The 13,370-nt window shown below is 45.9% G+C and overlaps 1 protein-coding gene across 1 annotated transcript; it reads left to right on the forward strand.

The window, feature by feature from the left end:
• Positions 1 to 9,241: 9,241 nt before the first annotated feature.
• LOC140128695 (olfactory receptor 2A7-like) lies at positions 9,242 to 11,264 on the forward strand. Its single transcript, XM_072150395.1, has 3 exons — positions 9,242 to 9,332; positions 10,064 to 10,116; positions 10,329 to 11,264. The coding sequence occupies exons 1-3, from the start codon at positions 9,242 to 9,244 to the stop codon at positions 11,262 to 11,264; spliced, it is 1,080 nt and encodes a 359-aa protein (XP_072006496.1).
• Positions 11,265 to 13,370: the final 2,106 nt, after the last annotated feature.

The following is a 13,370-nucleotide window of genomic DNA, read 5'->3' on the forward strand; positions in this document are numbered from 1 at the left end:
TTTAAAGAAATATCATTTTTTATTATATTTAGTTGCTAGTGGTTTCTCCATTCCTTTGGTTTATTTATTCAGCCACATCCACGTGAGAAAACAGGTTGATCATTCTTCTCGGCGTCCTCCTACATAGTCCTCATCCTCCTTTTATGTTCAGGTGTCAGTCATCCCTCAAAGAATTAAATGACTTTGTTGAGCATTATCAGCGGATCGTCTCCGCTTGGTGCATGCACCATAATACTAAGGGTTCCTCACCCACATCCGACTCACCTTCCCTCCCCCGCATGATCTGCCTTATTTCCATTGTTTTCTTATAGGTTTACTTGCCTTTCATACCCATCAAAGTATTGTATACATTGGTCTTCTTATTCTTATCAAGCACATTTTTGTATTTTGTCAGTGACTGGGGTTCATTGTAGGGAGGGTGAATGAGGGTTGTGGGGTGTCCTTTGGCATGGGACTTGTCCAATTAGGGGATGTTGTGCTGGATTGTTGCACATTTTTAATTGATTTTCCTTGTATGTGTCCCTCTTCTGTTATCAATTATTTCTAATAAAGATATTTTGTATTGGCCATATATTTGCATTGCTTTCTCTTTTGTGTATTTATTGTTCTCTTTTGGTTTAGGTACGCACCTATTTATTGCTGTGCCGCTCCCTTGCTTGTGGTAATAATAGCGATAATGTATTTATTTTTCTGTTTAGTAGTTTTGAAAAAAATATTTTGATCTTTTGTACAAAACAAAAATTGTCCTTTTGTCAAATTCTGAGGCCAATAACTTTGGTGCACGGGTCCAAAATTCATTTCAATTTTGGACGTATATGACTGTATGTGACTCATTTTTTATTCAAATATTCATGGAATAGTGTTCAATGTTGGGAAAAATATTTTTTTATATTTTGATAGAAAGAGAATTTTGGGATGTGGCAATACGTAACATGTTTATGGTTTTTACTGATCATTTATTTTTATATGTGTTCTAGGGAAAGGGGGTGGTTTAAACTTTAACTTTTAAATTTTTTCAAAATGTTTTGTAAGTTTTTTTAAAAAATGTTTATTATTAGAGATGAGCGAGCACTAAAATGCTCGGGTACTCGTTATTCGAGACGAACTTTTCCCGATGCTCGAGTGCTCGTTTCGAGTAACGAGCCCCATTGAAGTCAATGGGAGACTCGAGCATTTTTCAAGGGGACCAAGGCTCTGCACAGGGAAGCTTGGCCAAACACCTGGGAACCTCAGAAAAGGATGGAAACACCACGGAAATGGACAGGAAACAGCAGGGGCAGCATGCATGGATGCCTCTGAGGCTGCATAATCGCACCATTATGCCAAAATTATGGGCAACAGCATGGCCATGACAGAGTGACCGAATGAGGCTAGATAGCATCTAAAACATCCAATAATTGACCCTGACACTATAGGGGACGGCATGCAGAGGCAGCGGCAGCAGCGGCAGGCTAGAGAGTGGCATGGCAACATACCCTAAATGGACTCAGGCTTCAAACCAATGGGTGGCAGAGAGGAACCAAAGGAGGTGAGCAAGAAGCGCTCAAATAATATCGGTACATGATAAAAGTTTGCCAGTATATTTTGTGGATTACACAGCAGGGTGGCGACAAAGTTAACATGGAAGCCATGAAAACAATCCAAAATTCTGCCTGACACAGCTCGTTTGATAAGGGGACCATGTATGGAGGCAGTGAACTAGTAGTAGATTAAAGGTGCTGCAGTTAAAACTATGTTAGTTGGATCTTGGCATGGAGCTGGCGCTCCGCTGCCAGGCGAGCTTTTGCCAATCCAAGCCCCTGTCTCTAGGCTACTCCCCAAACAGCACTTCTAAGAACCTTTTGTATAAGATCAAGTGTAGTAGCGTTCTTATAAGTTTGGGATATGGCGGGTGAGGGGAATGTAAACATCTGCGCAAGAAGCGCTGAAATAATATCCGTAAATGAAAAAAGTTTTCCAGTATATTTTGTGGCTTACACAGCACGGTGGCGACAAAGTTAACAAGTTTGATGCGGAATGCCGTGTAATAGCTCTTGGGCGGTGTGCCTTTTATCACCTAGGCTCAGCAGTTTGAGCACCGCCTGCTGTCGCTTAGCGACGGCACTGCTGCTGTGCCTAGAGCTACCGACTGATGGCGCCATGCCCACGGATGGTAATTCGGAGGAGGAGGAGGAGGTGGAGGAGGGGTGGGAGGAGGAGGAGGCATAGTAGGCCTGAAACACCTGGACCGAGGTAGGCCCCGCAATCCTCTGCGTCGGCAGTATATGACCAGCCCCAGGGTCAGACTCGGTCCCAGCCTACACCAAGTTAAGTGTAGTAGCGTTCTTATAAGTTTGGAATATGGCGGGTGAGGGGAATGTAAACAGATGCGCAAGAAGCGCTGAAATAATATCCGTAAATGGTAAAAGTTTGCCAGTATATTTTGAGGATTACACAGCAGGGTGGCGACAAAGTTAACAAGTTTGTTGTGGAAGCCATGAAAACAACCCAAAATTCTGCCTGACACAGCACGTTTGATAAGGCGGCCATGTATGGAGGCAGTGAACTAGTAGTAGATTAAAGGTGCTGCAGTTAAAACTATGTTAGTTGGTTCTTGGCATGGAGCTGGCGCTCCGCTGCCAGGCGAGCTTTCGCCAATCCAAGCCCCTGTCTCTAGGCTACTCCCCAAACAGCACTTCTAAGAACCTTTTGTATAAGATCAAGTGTAGTAGCGTTCTTATAAGTTTAGGATATGGCGGGTGAGGGGAATGTAAACAGATGCGCAAGAAGCGCTGAAATAATATCCGTAAATGGTAAAAGTTTGCCAGTGTATTTTGTGGATAACACAGCAGGGTGGCGACAAAGTTAACAACTTTGATGTGGAATCCATGAAAACAACCCAAATTTCGGCCTGACACACCTCGTTTGATAAAGGGACGATGTATGGAGGCAGCTATATGGACGACTTTTGGAGGTAGCAATGGAGACAACGTGTGGAGGCTGCTATGGAGAGAATTCAATTTGGATAGTGCCTGTATGTGGCAGTCCAAAAAAGTTTTCAAACCAGAGGAGCAGGTAGGTGGCCCTCCAGAAAAATTGAATAGATTGAGTGCCTGTATGTGGCAGTCCAAAAAAGTTTTCAAACCAGAGGAGCAGGTAGGTGGCCCTCCAGAAAAATTGAATAGATTGAGTGCCTGTATGTGGCAGTCCAAAAAAGTTTTCAAACCAGAGGAGCAGGTAGGTGGCCCTCCATAAAAATGGAATAGATTGAGTGCCTGTATGTGGCAGTCCAAAAAAGTTTTCAAACCAGAGGAGCAGGTAGGTGGCCCTCCAGAAAAATGGAATAGATTGAGTGCCTGTATGTGGCACTCCCAAAAATTGTTTAAAACAGAGGACCGGGTCGGTGGCCCTCCATAAAAATTAAATGCATAAAGTACTATAGCTAGAGCCAGTGGGCCCTGTCAAAAAATAGCCAGTTTCCTCTGCTTTACTGTACAAAGAGGAGGAGAAGGAGGAAAATGAGGAGGAGGAGGAGGAGTGGATAAATTATTCAGATTGAGCTTCCTTCACCTGGTGGAGATTGGAAATTAGGAGAAATCCAGGCTTTATTCATCTTAATAAGCGTCAGCCTGTCAGCGCTGTCAGTCGACAGGCGTGTACGCTTATCGGTGATGATGCCACCAGCTGCACTGAAAACCCGCTCGGACAAGACGCTAGCGGCAGGGCAGGCAAGAACCTCCAAGGCGTACAGCGCAAGTTCGTGCCACATGTCCAGCTTTGAAACCCAGTAGTTGTAGGGAGCTGTGTGATCATTTAGGACGATGGTATGGTCAGCTACGTACTCCCTCACCATCTTTCTGTAAAGATCAGCCCTACTCTGCCGAGACTGGGGACAGGTGACAGTGTCTTGCTGGGGTGACATAAAGCTGGCAAAAGCCTTGTAAAGCGTACCCTTGCCAGTGCTGGACAAGCTGCCTGCTTGCCTACTCTCCCTCGCTACTTGTCCCGCAGAACTACGCACTCTGCCGCTAGCGCTGTCAGAAGGGAAATACTGTTTCAGCTTGTGCACCAGGGCCTGCTGGTATTCATGCATTCTCACACTCCTTTCCTCTCCAGGGATGAGAGTGGAAAGATTTTGCTTGTACCGTGGGTCCAGGAGAGTGAACACCCAGTAATCGGTGCTGGAATAAATTCTTTGAACGCGAGGGTCACGGGATAGGCAGCCTAGCATGAAATCTGCCATATGCGCCAGAGTACCAACGCGTAAGAATTCACTCCCCTCACTGGCCTGACTGTCCATTTCCTCCTCCTCCAACTCCTCCAAATCCTCTTCTTCTGCCCATACACGCTGAACAGTGGAGGACTCAACAATGGTCCCCTCTTGTGTCTCGCCAACATTCTCCTCCTCATCCTCCTCCACCTCCACCTCCTCCGATATGCGCTGAGAAACAGACCTAAGGGTGCTTTGGCTATCAACAAGGGAATCTTCTTCCCCCGTCTCTTGTGAGGAGCGCAAAGCTTCCGACTTCATGCTGACCAGAGAGTTTTTCAACAGGCCAAGCAGCGGGATGGTGAGGCTGATGATGGCGGCATCGCCACTGATCATCTGTGTTGACTCCTCAAAGTTACTCAGCACCTGACAGATATCAGACATCCACGTCCACTCCTCATTGTAGACTTGAGGAAGCTGACTGACCTGACTACCAGTTCTGGTGGAAGTTGACATCTGGCAGTCTGCAATCGCTCGGCGCTGCTGGTAAACTCTGGATAACATGGTCAGTGTTGAATTCCACCTCGTGGGCACGTCGCACAACAGTCGGTGAGCGGGCAGTTGGAGGCGGCGCTGCACTGCCCTGAGAGTGGCAGCATCTGTGCTGGACTTCCTGAAATGCGCACAGATGCGGCGCACCTTCGTGAGCAAATCAGACAGATTGGGGTTTGCTTGAGGAAACGCTGAACTATCAGATTTAACACATGGGCCAGGCATGGCACATGTGTCAGTCTGCCGAGTTGCAGAGCCGCCACCAGGTTACGGCCGTTGTCACACACAACCATGCCTGGCTTCAGGTTCAGCGGTGCCAGCCACAGATCAGTCTGCGCCGTGATGCCCTGTAATAGTTCTTGGGCGGTGTGCCTTTTATCTCCTAGGCTCAGCAGTTTGAGCACCGCCTGCTGTCGCTTAGCGACGGCACTGCTGCTGTGCCTAGAGCTAGCGACTGATGGCGCCATGCCCACGGATGGTAGTTCGGAGGAGGAGGTGGAGGAGGGGTGGGAGGAGGAGGAGGCATAGTAGGCCTGAAACACCTGGACCGAGGTAGGCCCCGCAATTCTCGGTGTCGGCAGTATATGACCAGCCGCAGGGTCAGACACGATGTGCCGTCAGCGATATATAGTGGCCCTGCCCGGCAGCACTCGTCCACGTGTCCGTGGTCAGGTGGACCTTGTCAGAAACGGCGTTGGTCAGGGCACGGATTATGTTGTCTGACACGTGCTGGTGCAAGGCTGGGACGGCACATCGGGAAAAGTAGTGGCGGCTGGGGACCGAATACCGAGGGGCGGCCGCCGCCATGAGGCTGCGAAAGGCCTCGGTCTCTACTAGCCTATAGGGCAGCATCTCCAGGCTTAGCAATCTGGAGATGTGCACATTAAGGGCTTGGGCGTGCGGGTGGGTTGCACTATATTTGCGTTTCCGCTCCAGCGTCTGGGGTATGGAGAGCTGAACGCTGGTGGATGCTGTGGAGGATCGTGGAGGCGACGATGGGGTTTTTGTGGCAGGGTCCTGGGCAGGGGGCTGACTATCAGCTGACACAGGGGAAGGAGCAGTGGTGTGCACGGCCAGAAGTGAACGGGCTTGGTGCCACTGATTCGGGTGTTTAGCATTCATATGCCTGCGCATACTGGTGGTAGTTAAGCTATTAGTGGTGGAACCCCTGCTGATCCTGGTTTGGCAAATGTGGCACACCACAGTCCGTCGGTCATCCGGTGTTTCCTTAAAGAACCTCCAGACTTCTGAAAATCTAGCCCTCGCCGCAGGAGCCCTCGCCACGGGAGCTTCACTAGTTGACACATTTGGCGCTGATGCACCAGCTCTGGCCCTGCCTCTCCGTCTGGCCCCACCACTGCCTCTTCCAACCTGTTCTGGTCGAGGACTCTCCTCCGTCTCAGAAGCACTGTGTTCACCCGGCCTCTCAACCCAGCTTGGGTCTGTCTCCTCATCATCCTCCGATCCCTCAGTCTGCTCCCCCCTCGGACTTCCTGCCCTGACAACAACTTCCCCACTGTCTGACAACCGTGTCTCCTCATCGTCGGACACCTCTTTACACACTTCTTCCAGTACGTCAACAAGGTCATCATCACCCACAGACTGCGACTGGTGGAAAACCTGGGCATCGGAAAATTGCTCATCAGCAACCGGACAAGTGGTTTGTGACTGTGGGAAGGGTCCAGAAAACAGTTCCTCAGAGTATGCCGGTTCAAATGGCAAATTTTGCTGGGAGGGGGCAGACTGGGGGGGAGGAGGCTGAGGTGCAGGAGCTGGAGGAGTGCCGATTTCGGTGACATGGGTGGACTGCGTGGAAGACTGACTGGTGGACAAATTGCTCGAAGCATTTTCGGCAATCCACGACATCACCTGTTCGCACTGTTCTGGCCTCAACAGTGCTCTACCACGAGTCCCAGTAACTTCAGACATGAACCTGGGGAGTGTAGCTCTGCGGCGTTCCCCTGCTCCCTCATAAGCAGGTGGTGTCTCACCCCGCCCAGGACCACGGCCTCTGACCCCTGCAGTAGTTGGACGCCCACGTCCCCGCCCTCGTCCTCTACCCCTAGCCCTGGGGTTAAACATTTTGAAAATGAGAGGTATAACTTTAATTTTTTTTTAAACTTTTTTTTGTGTTTTTTTTTTTTTTTGTGTGTTTTTTAGTTTTTAAAACCAAACGATGCTATCCTATTGCTATGGCTATTTTCTAGCCAAGTATGAAAGCACACTACTATGCCAGATGAGATGACACTGAGTTATTAAACAAAATAAACGTAAAATAAAAAAGGAAATGGCAGACTGTGCCTAATTGAAATCCAACCCAGGGCCCTAATAAATTTTCCCACTTCGGTCTTTGCGATGGATATGTGCGTCACTAAGCGCAAAACATAGTGGGGGTCATTTACTAAAGGCCCGATTCGCGTTTTCACGACGTGTTACGCAAATATTTCCGATTTGCGCCGATTGTACCTGAATTGCCCCGGGATTGTGGCGCACGCGATCGGATTGTGGCGCATCGGCGCCGGCATGCGCGCGACGGAAATCGGGGGGCGTGGCCGAACGAAAACCCGACGTATTCGGAAAAACCGCCGCATTTAAAAACCGAAAAAGTGTCGCTTGGGGAGCGCTTACCTTCACTTGGTCCGAGGTGGTGAATTCCGGCGCGATGAGATGACTTTCAGCGCAGCAGCGCCACCTGGTGGACGGCGGAAGAACTACATTCATAAATCCCGGCCAGACCCGAATGCAGAGCAGAGAACGCGCCGCTGGATCGCGACTGGACCGGGTAAGTAAATGTGCCCCAGTGGTCGCAAGTCTCACTCCTAATTGCTCACAATTTGCTAGTAGATGCACTGCAGCAATGACAGCCCCCAGCAGATCAACCAGAAATCAAATATATATAACGCTACTGTAGGCGTAAGTAAGCTCTTTGTATTCTCCTATGGCTATTTTCTAGCCAAGTATTACAGCACACTACTATGCCAGATGAGATGACGCTGAGTTATGAAAAAAATAAACGTAAAATAAAAAAGGAAATGGCAGACTGTGCCTAATTGAAATCCAACCCCGGGCCCTAATAAATTTTCCCACTTCGGTCTTTGCGATGGATATGTGCGTCACTAAGCGCAAAACACAGTGGTCGCAAGTCTCACTCCTAATTGCTCACAATTTGCTAGTAGATGCACTGCAGCAAGTACAGCCACCAGCAGATCAACCAGAAATCAAATATATATAACGCTACTGAAGGTGTAAGTAAGCCGTTTGGATTCTCCTATGGCTATTTTCTAGCCAAGTATGAAAGCACACTACTATGGCAGATGAGATGACGCTGAGTTATGAAAAAAATAAACGTAAAATAAAAAAGGAAATGCCAGACTGTGCCTAATTGAAATCCAACCCCGGGCCCTAATAAATTTTCCCACTTCGGTCTTTGCGATGGATATGTGCGTCACTAAGCGCAAAACACAGTGGTCGCAAGTCTCACTCCTAATTGCTCACAATTTGCTAGTAGATGCACTGCAGAAAGTACAGCCACCAGCAGATCAACCAGAAATCAAATATATATAACGCTACTGTAGGCGTAAGTAAGCCGTTTGGATTCTCCTATGGCTATTTTCTAGCCAAGTATTAAAGCACACTACTATGCCAGATGAGATGACACTGAGTTATTAAAAAAATAAACGTAAAATAAAAAGAAACTGCCAGACTTTGCCTAATTGAAAACAAACCCCTAATAAATTTTCCCACTTTGGTGTTTGAGGTGGATATGTGTGTCACTAAGAGCTAAACACAACGGTAGCAAGTCCCCCTGCTAATTCCTCATAATATGGTACTAGCTGCACTACTAGAGCCAGCAAGCCCAGCCACAAGCAAATAAAAAAAAAAAGTATAACGTTATTGTAGCCCTAAGAAGGGCTGTTGGGTTCTTGGAGAATCACTCCTGCCTAACAGTAAGCTAATAGAACACCCTAACGCTTTCCCTGACCAGCAGCAGCTCTCTCCCTAGGGGCATCCAGACAGAGAATGATCCGAGCAGCGCGGGCAGCGGCTAGTCTATCCCAGGGTCACCTGATCTGGCCAGCCAACCACTGCTATCGACGTGTAAGGGTACCACGTCATGCTGGGTGGAGTGCAGAGTCTCCTGGCTTGTGATTGGCTCTGTTTCTGGCCGCCAAAAAGCAAAACGGCGGGAGCTGCCATTTTCTCGAGCGGGCGAAATACTCGTCCGAGCAACGAGCAGTTACGAGTACGCTAATGCTCAATCGAGCATCAAGCTCGGACGAGTATGTTCGCTCATCTCTATTTATTATTCTTTCAAACTCTCTTTGAAACTTTAACCATGCAGGGTCTGTTTGCTCATACTATATACTGTAATATATATTGCAGTAATATGTATTGCAGTAAATATTAATTTTACTTATGATCCTTATTAGCAGGATATAAGAGATCACTGTCCATGGCAGGCCTACGAGTCTCAATAAGACATCATGGGGGGTGCTGGCAATGGCTAAAGACAGCTCTGTCAGCACGTCAGGTTTTATGGTGGCACATAACAGGTTAACTGCCGTGTTTGGTGCCGGCACCGACCTCAGTGGTTAGAGGTGGGTATGAGCTGTGTTAAACAGCTGACACCCAAGTTGTATGGAGAGAGCTCAGCCAGTATGTTCTCTCCATACACCCCCAGAAGCACCAAGACATTATAGTATGTCCCGGTGTGCGAAGGGTTAAGTATCACTCCCATAATGTTGACACAGGAGGGTCACTTTTTCTAGATTCTTTCAGTAAAATAGTGTAAACTAATTCCTTAGTAGGTTAAAGCTCAATTACCAAAATTGTGTCTTAAATGCTGACTAAAAGTATCTTACCAAAATGATAATTATTGTGATCACCACCATTGTGCATGTCGCCATTTTTCTCGTGCTCAGTGCTCCACCTGACTGGGGAGTCCATGGTATATTGACAATGGCCACAACGAGCAATGGCCACCAGCACGGCAGGGGGTAGGGTGAAGGGTGAGCCCTAATGATGAACCTGTACCAAGACTTCTGGATGTTTTGAGTAGACCTGAACATTGTGGCTTTGGTCTACTTATCCCGCGTAAGGACATTTGGCAACTTTTTAAGTTATGGATTAAATTATTCTTGTTTAAAAGTTAATAATGGACAAGAACATGGAGAATTGCCTGTTAGGCAAACAATTAATATAAATTTTATATTTATACACATCATTAATCCAAAACAAAGGACACATGAGACTAGCAAAAAAAAAAACTCCCTGGAATTTTACTTGGCATTTGCTTTGCATGTGAAATGTATAAATATTTAGTCTTCATCCAGTTGTGGCTCATATTCATGTGGCCGACAAACCATGATAATGTGGTAAGTACTATTACAAAAATTCTCTCGATTACCACATGATGAAGTCTGTGGGAGAGGAATTGATTTTTGAAACCAATGTGAAACAATTGTCATATCTTGATATAACCGGCTTTATGAGAGGGCAACGGCTTCTATCAGAAATATACTGATTGAGCATCAACACTTAACCCTGTAGCTGAAATTGCTGCGTTTTTGTTTTTTATTCGTTACAGGAGAATAATCTGACTGCGGTCTCCGAGTTTTTGCTTTTAGGATTTCAAATCAGCCAAAGAATTAGAATCTTACTTTTTGCTCTTTTCCTGGTGATTTACTGTGGGACAATATGTGGGAACCTCCTGATCATCGCCCTGGTGTGCACCAGCAGGAACCTCCACACTCCCATGTACTTCTTCATCTCACAGTTGTCCGTCAGTGATATTTTGGTGATCACAGATATTGTTCCCGACCTCCTCCACATCCTACTGAATAATGGAGGGGTCGTTAGTTTTTTAGCTTGTATATCTCAGATGTATATTTTATGTGCTTCTGAAGCCTTTGAGTGTTTCCTCCTCACAGTGATGTCTTACGACAGGTATGTGGCCATCCGTGATCCTCTACGCTACTCCTCCATCATGACCACTAGACATTGTGTGATATTGTCCGTAGCCATTTGGTTGCTTGGATTTTCTATTATTTTGAGTTACATTATTAAAATTGCCAATATGATTTTCTGTGGACCCAATATCATCGATCATTTTTTCTGTGACCTCGTCCCTTTACTGGAACTTTCCTGTTCTGACACATTTACCATCCACTTGACAATTTATCTTTTGGCAGTTCCATCATTTATAATTCCAACCACAATCATCATCGTGTCTTATACTTATATAGTTCGGGCCGTATTAAGAATACAATCTAATACCAGTAGACAGAAAGCCTTCTCCACCTGTAGCTCCCACCTCATTGTGGTCTCCATATTCTACTGGTCTCTATTCGCTGTTTATATTGTCCCAACCAAAGGACAATTGTTGATTATCAGTAAGATCCTCTCCCTGCTTTATACTGTGTTCACTCCTCTGATCAATCCCATTATATACAGTCTAAGGAATAAGGACATCAAGAAAGCCGTACAGGAACATCTTCTTAGACGCAATCTACAATACTCATAGTAAAAGGTTCTGTCAGAACTCGCAAATTTTACTGATGGAATCAGGTTTCAGGGTTAATGGAAACCACACCCCGAGCTGCCTGTGATTGACAGCTGCATTTCTGATCCTGGGAAAGCTGGGTGTGCCTATGCAATGATTTTGTCTGCAGCTGCAGTTTGACTGATGGACGGCTGAGCCAGTCAGTGCTCGGGGCGGTGTCCATTACTGCCCTATATTCTGCCCAGCCCCTTCAATTAGCACTGGTTATTGCAGACTATCTGTGTATCTAGTGCTCTTGCTCTTGTGTTTCTTGCTATTCTGTGTATTGACTTCTGCTTTGCCTACTGACCATTCTACTTGCTATACGAATCTGTTCCTTTGTCGCCATCTTGGTTTTGAACCGGTTTGTTTGACTCCACTTGTCTGTCTGTATTTGTTGTTTGTCCCTCAGTATCTTTTATCTCCTAGTGTGACCCCACCTTCCTGTCAGTCTTGTGTCACTTTCTGTTACCAGTGTGAACACTGACCTATACCAGTATCCCGGTTACCTGTCCACTCCACCATCCAGACGAAGTAGGTTTTTCCTGTCATCTTGTAGGGTCACTCATGGACCGTCAGTTAGGTTCCTGATAGTGGGTTCGCCCTTACCAGGGCGGTTTATCTGCTTTAGGCAGGGCCTTAGCCAGCAGGGACGTTGCAGGGTGAGTTCGCCACCACCTACCTAGTCTGACAGCTAGCGCCAAGCCTGGGTGTAGTTGCGCGGTTGCTTGACAGGTACTGACAGTTTCTTCACAGATGTTATACTTAAGTTAAAACTGAGATAGAAGTAGATAGATAGCTTTGACTGTCAACTACCTATTGTTTACTTGTCTATTTTCCTGGATTGATGTATTAAGAGATCAATGAGGGACATGTATCTTTATTTTCCAGATGTTCTGTGCAACATTTGCCTTATGTATCTTTTTTATTTACGTATTTGTGACTTTTTCTGGCACAAATCTGCACCTGGTCCAAGCGCCTGTGTACACTATTGAAGTCCAGCTGCACAGATACTTGCCACCAGGGACATTATACTGCCTATGGCAGGATATGAAAGTTCTTTTTTTGCTTTGGACATATTTTAACATGTCAATTGTAATTAGTTTACAGGCTTTAAATGCTTAAAAAATTTTTTTTAATATTAAATATTTAGCATTCACAGTTTTTTGAATGTATTGGTTACTTGTAAATTCTGCCTGCTTTCACTATTTTTTTGTGGACAAATATGTGTGTATATGTAAATTGTAATTTTTAGGTTTAGTCATTTTCAGGGTGTGGTCACACGCATGCTCCTGTACCGGTTGGTTTGAAAGCATTTTCCTTAATTGCTGGAAGTGTTAGCAGCTGCAATAACATTTTCACAGCTGCTTACACTTCCAGCTATGTAGAAAAACGCTTTCAAGTCAACCAGTGCATGGTAACTGCAATGAATTTTAACCTTAGAATGTGTATAGGGGGGGATTTTAGGCCCCTGTGTTTACTTTAGAACAATCTTAATGTGTTGCACACTTGGCTCCTAGGAGCTAACAATGGCTCAGGACCGGTCCACAATTAAAACAAAAGAAAGAGAAAAATTACTCTGACCGGAGCTCCAACAATCCTTTATAAATTCTTTATGAATCCAACACAGTATATTGTTTGACGCATCGATCCTTTTCAATGAGTATTGCACGTCTCCACAGGTTTCTGACAAGAATAGGTCACCATTCAGACCAGCTCCTTTGCGTTTCCTAATCCTCCTTCATTGCCATCTCTCTTAAGACAATTTCACTAGAAGAAATATGCATATGGATAGTGTAGCCTATTCTTTGTAGTTTAAAATTTTATCAAAAATATACTCACAAAACGTTTGTAAAAATGTGCATATCTAGACATAAGCAGGACGCCAGTCACACATGTCCACCCGACCCTGGGTTTCGCCTACACAGCTTCTTCCGGGGCGTTCGTTCCAATGCCCGTAAGAAGCTATGGCCGCAATACTCATTGAAAAGGATCGATGCATCAAGCAATATACCGTGTTGGATTCATAAAGAATTTATAAAGGATTGTTGGAGCTCCGGTCAGAGTAATTTTTCTCTTTCTTTTGTT

The sequence above is a fragment of the Engystomops pustulosus genome, chromosome 4 (genome assembly GCF_040894005.1).
Source record: "Engystomops pustulosus chromosome 4, aEngPut4.maternal, whole genome shotgun sequence".
In the NCBI taxonomy this organism is placed as follows: Eukaryota; Metazoa; Chordata; class Amphibia; order Anura; family Leptodactylidae; genus Engystomops; species Engystomops pustulosus.

What these genes read in the sequence shown, in the direction of transcription:
- LOC140128695 (XM_072150395.1), top strand. Translation starts at nt 9,242, where the DNA reads ATGGCTAAAGACAGCTCTGTCAGCACGTCAGGTTTTATGGTGGCACAT. An exon ending in TGCCGGCACCGACCTCAGTG is followed by an intron (nt 9,333 to 10,063) that starts GTTAGAGGTGGG and finishes ATAAATATTTAG; the next exon opens with TCTTCATCCAGTTGTGGCTC. An exon ending in CGACAAACCATGATAATGTG is followed by an intron (nt 10,117 to 10,328) that starts GTAAGTACTATT and finishes TATTCGTTACAG; the next exon opens with GAGAATAATCTGACTGCGGT.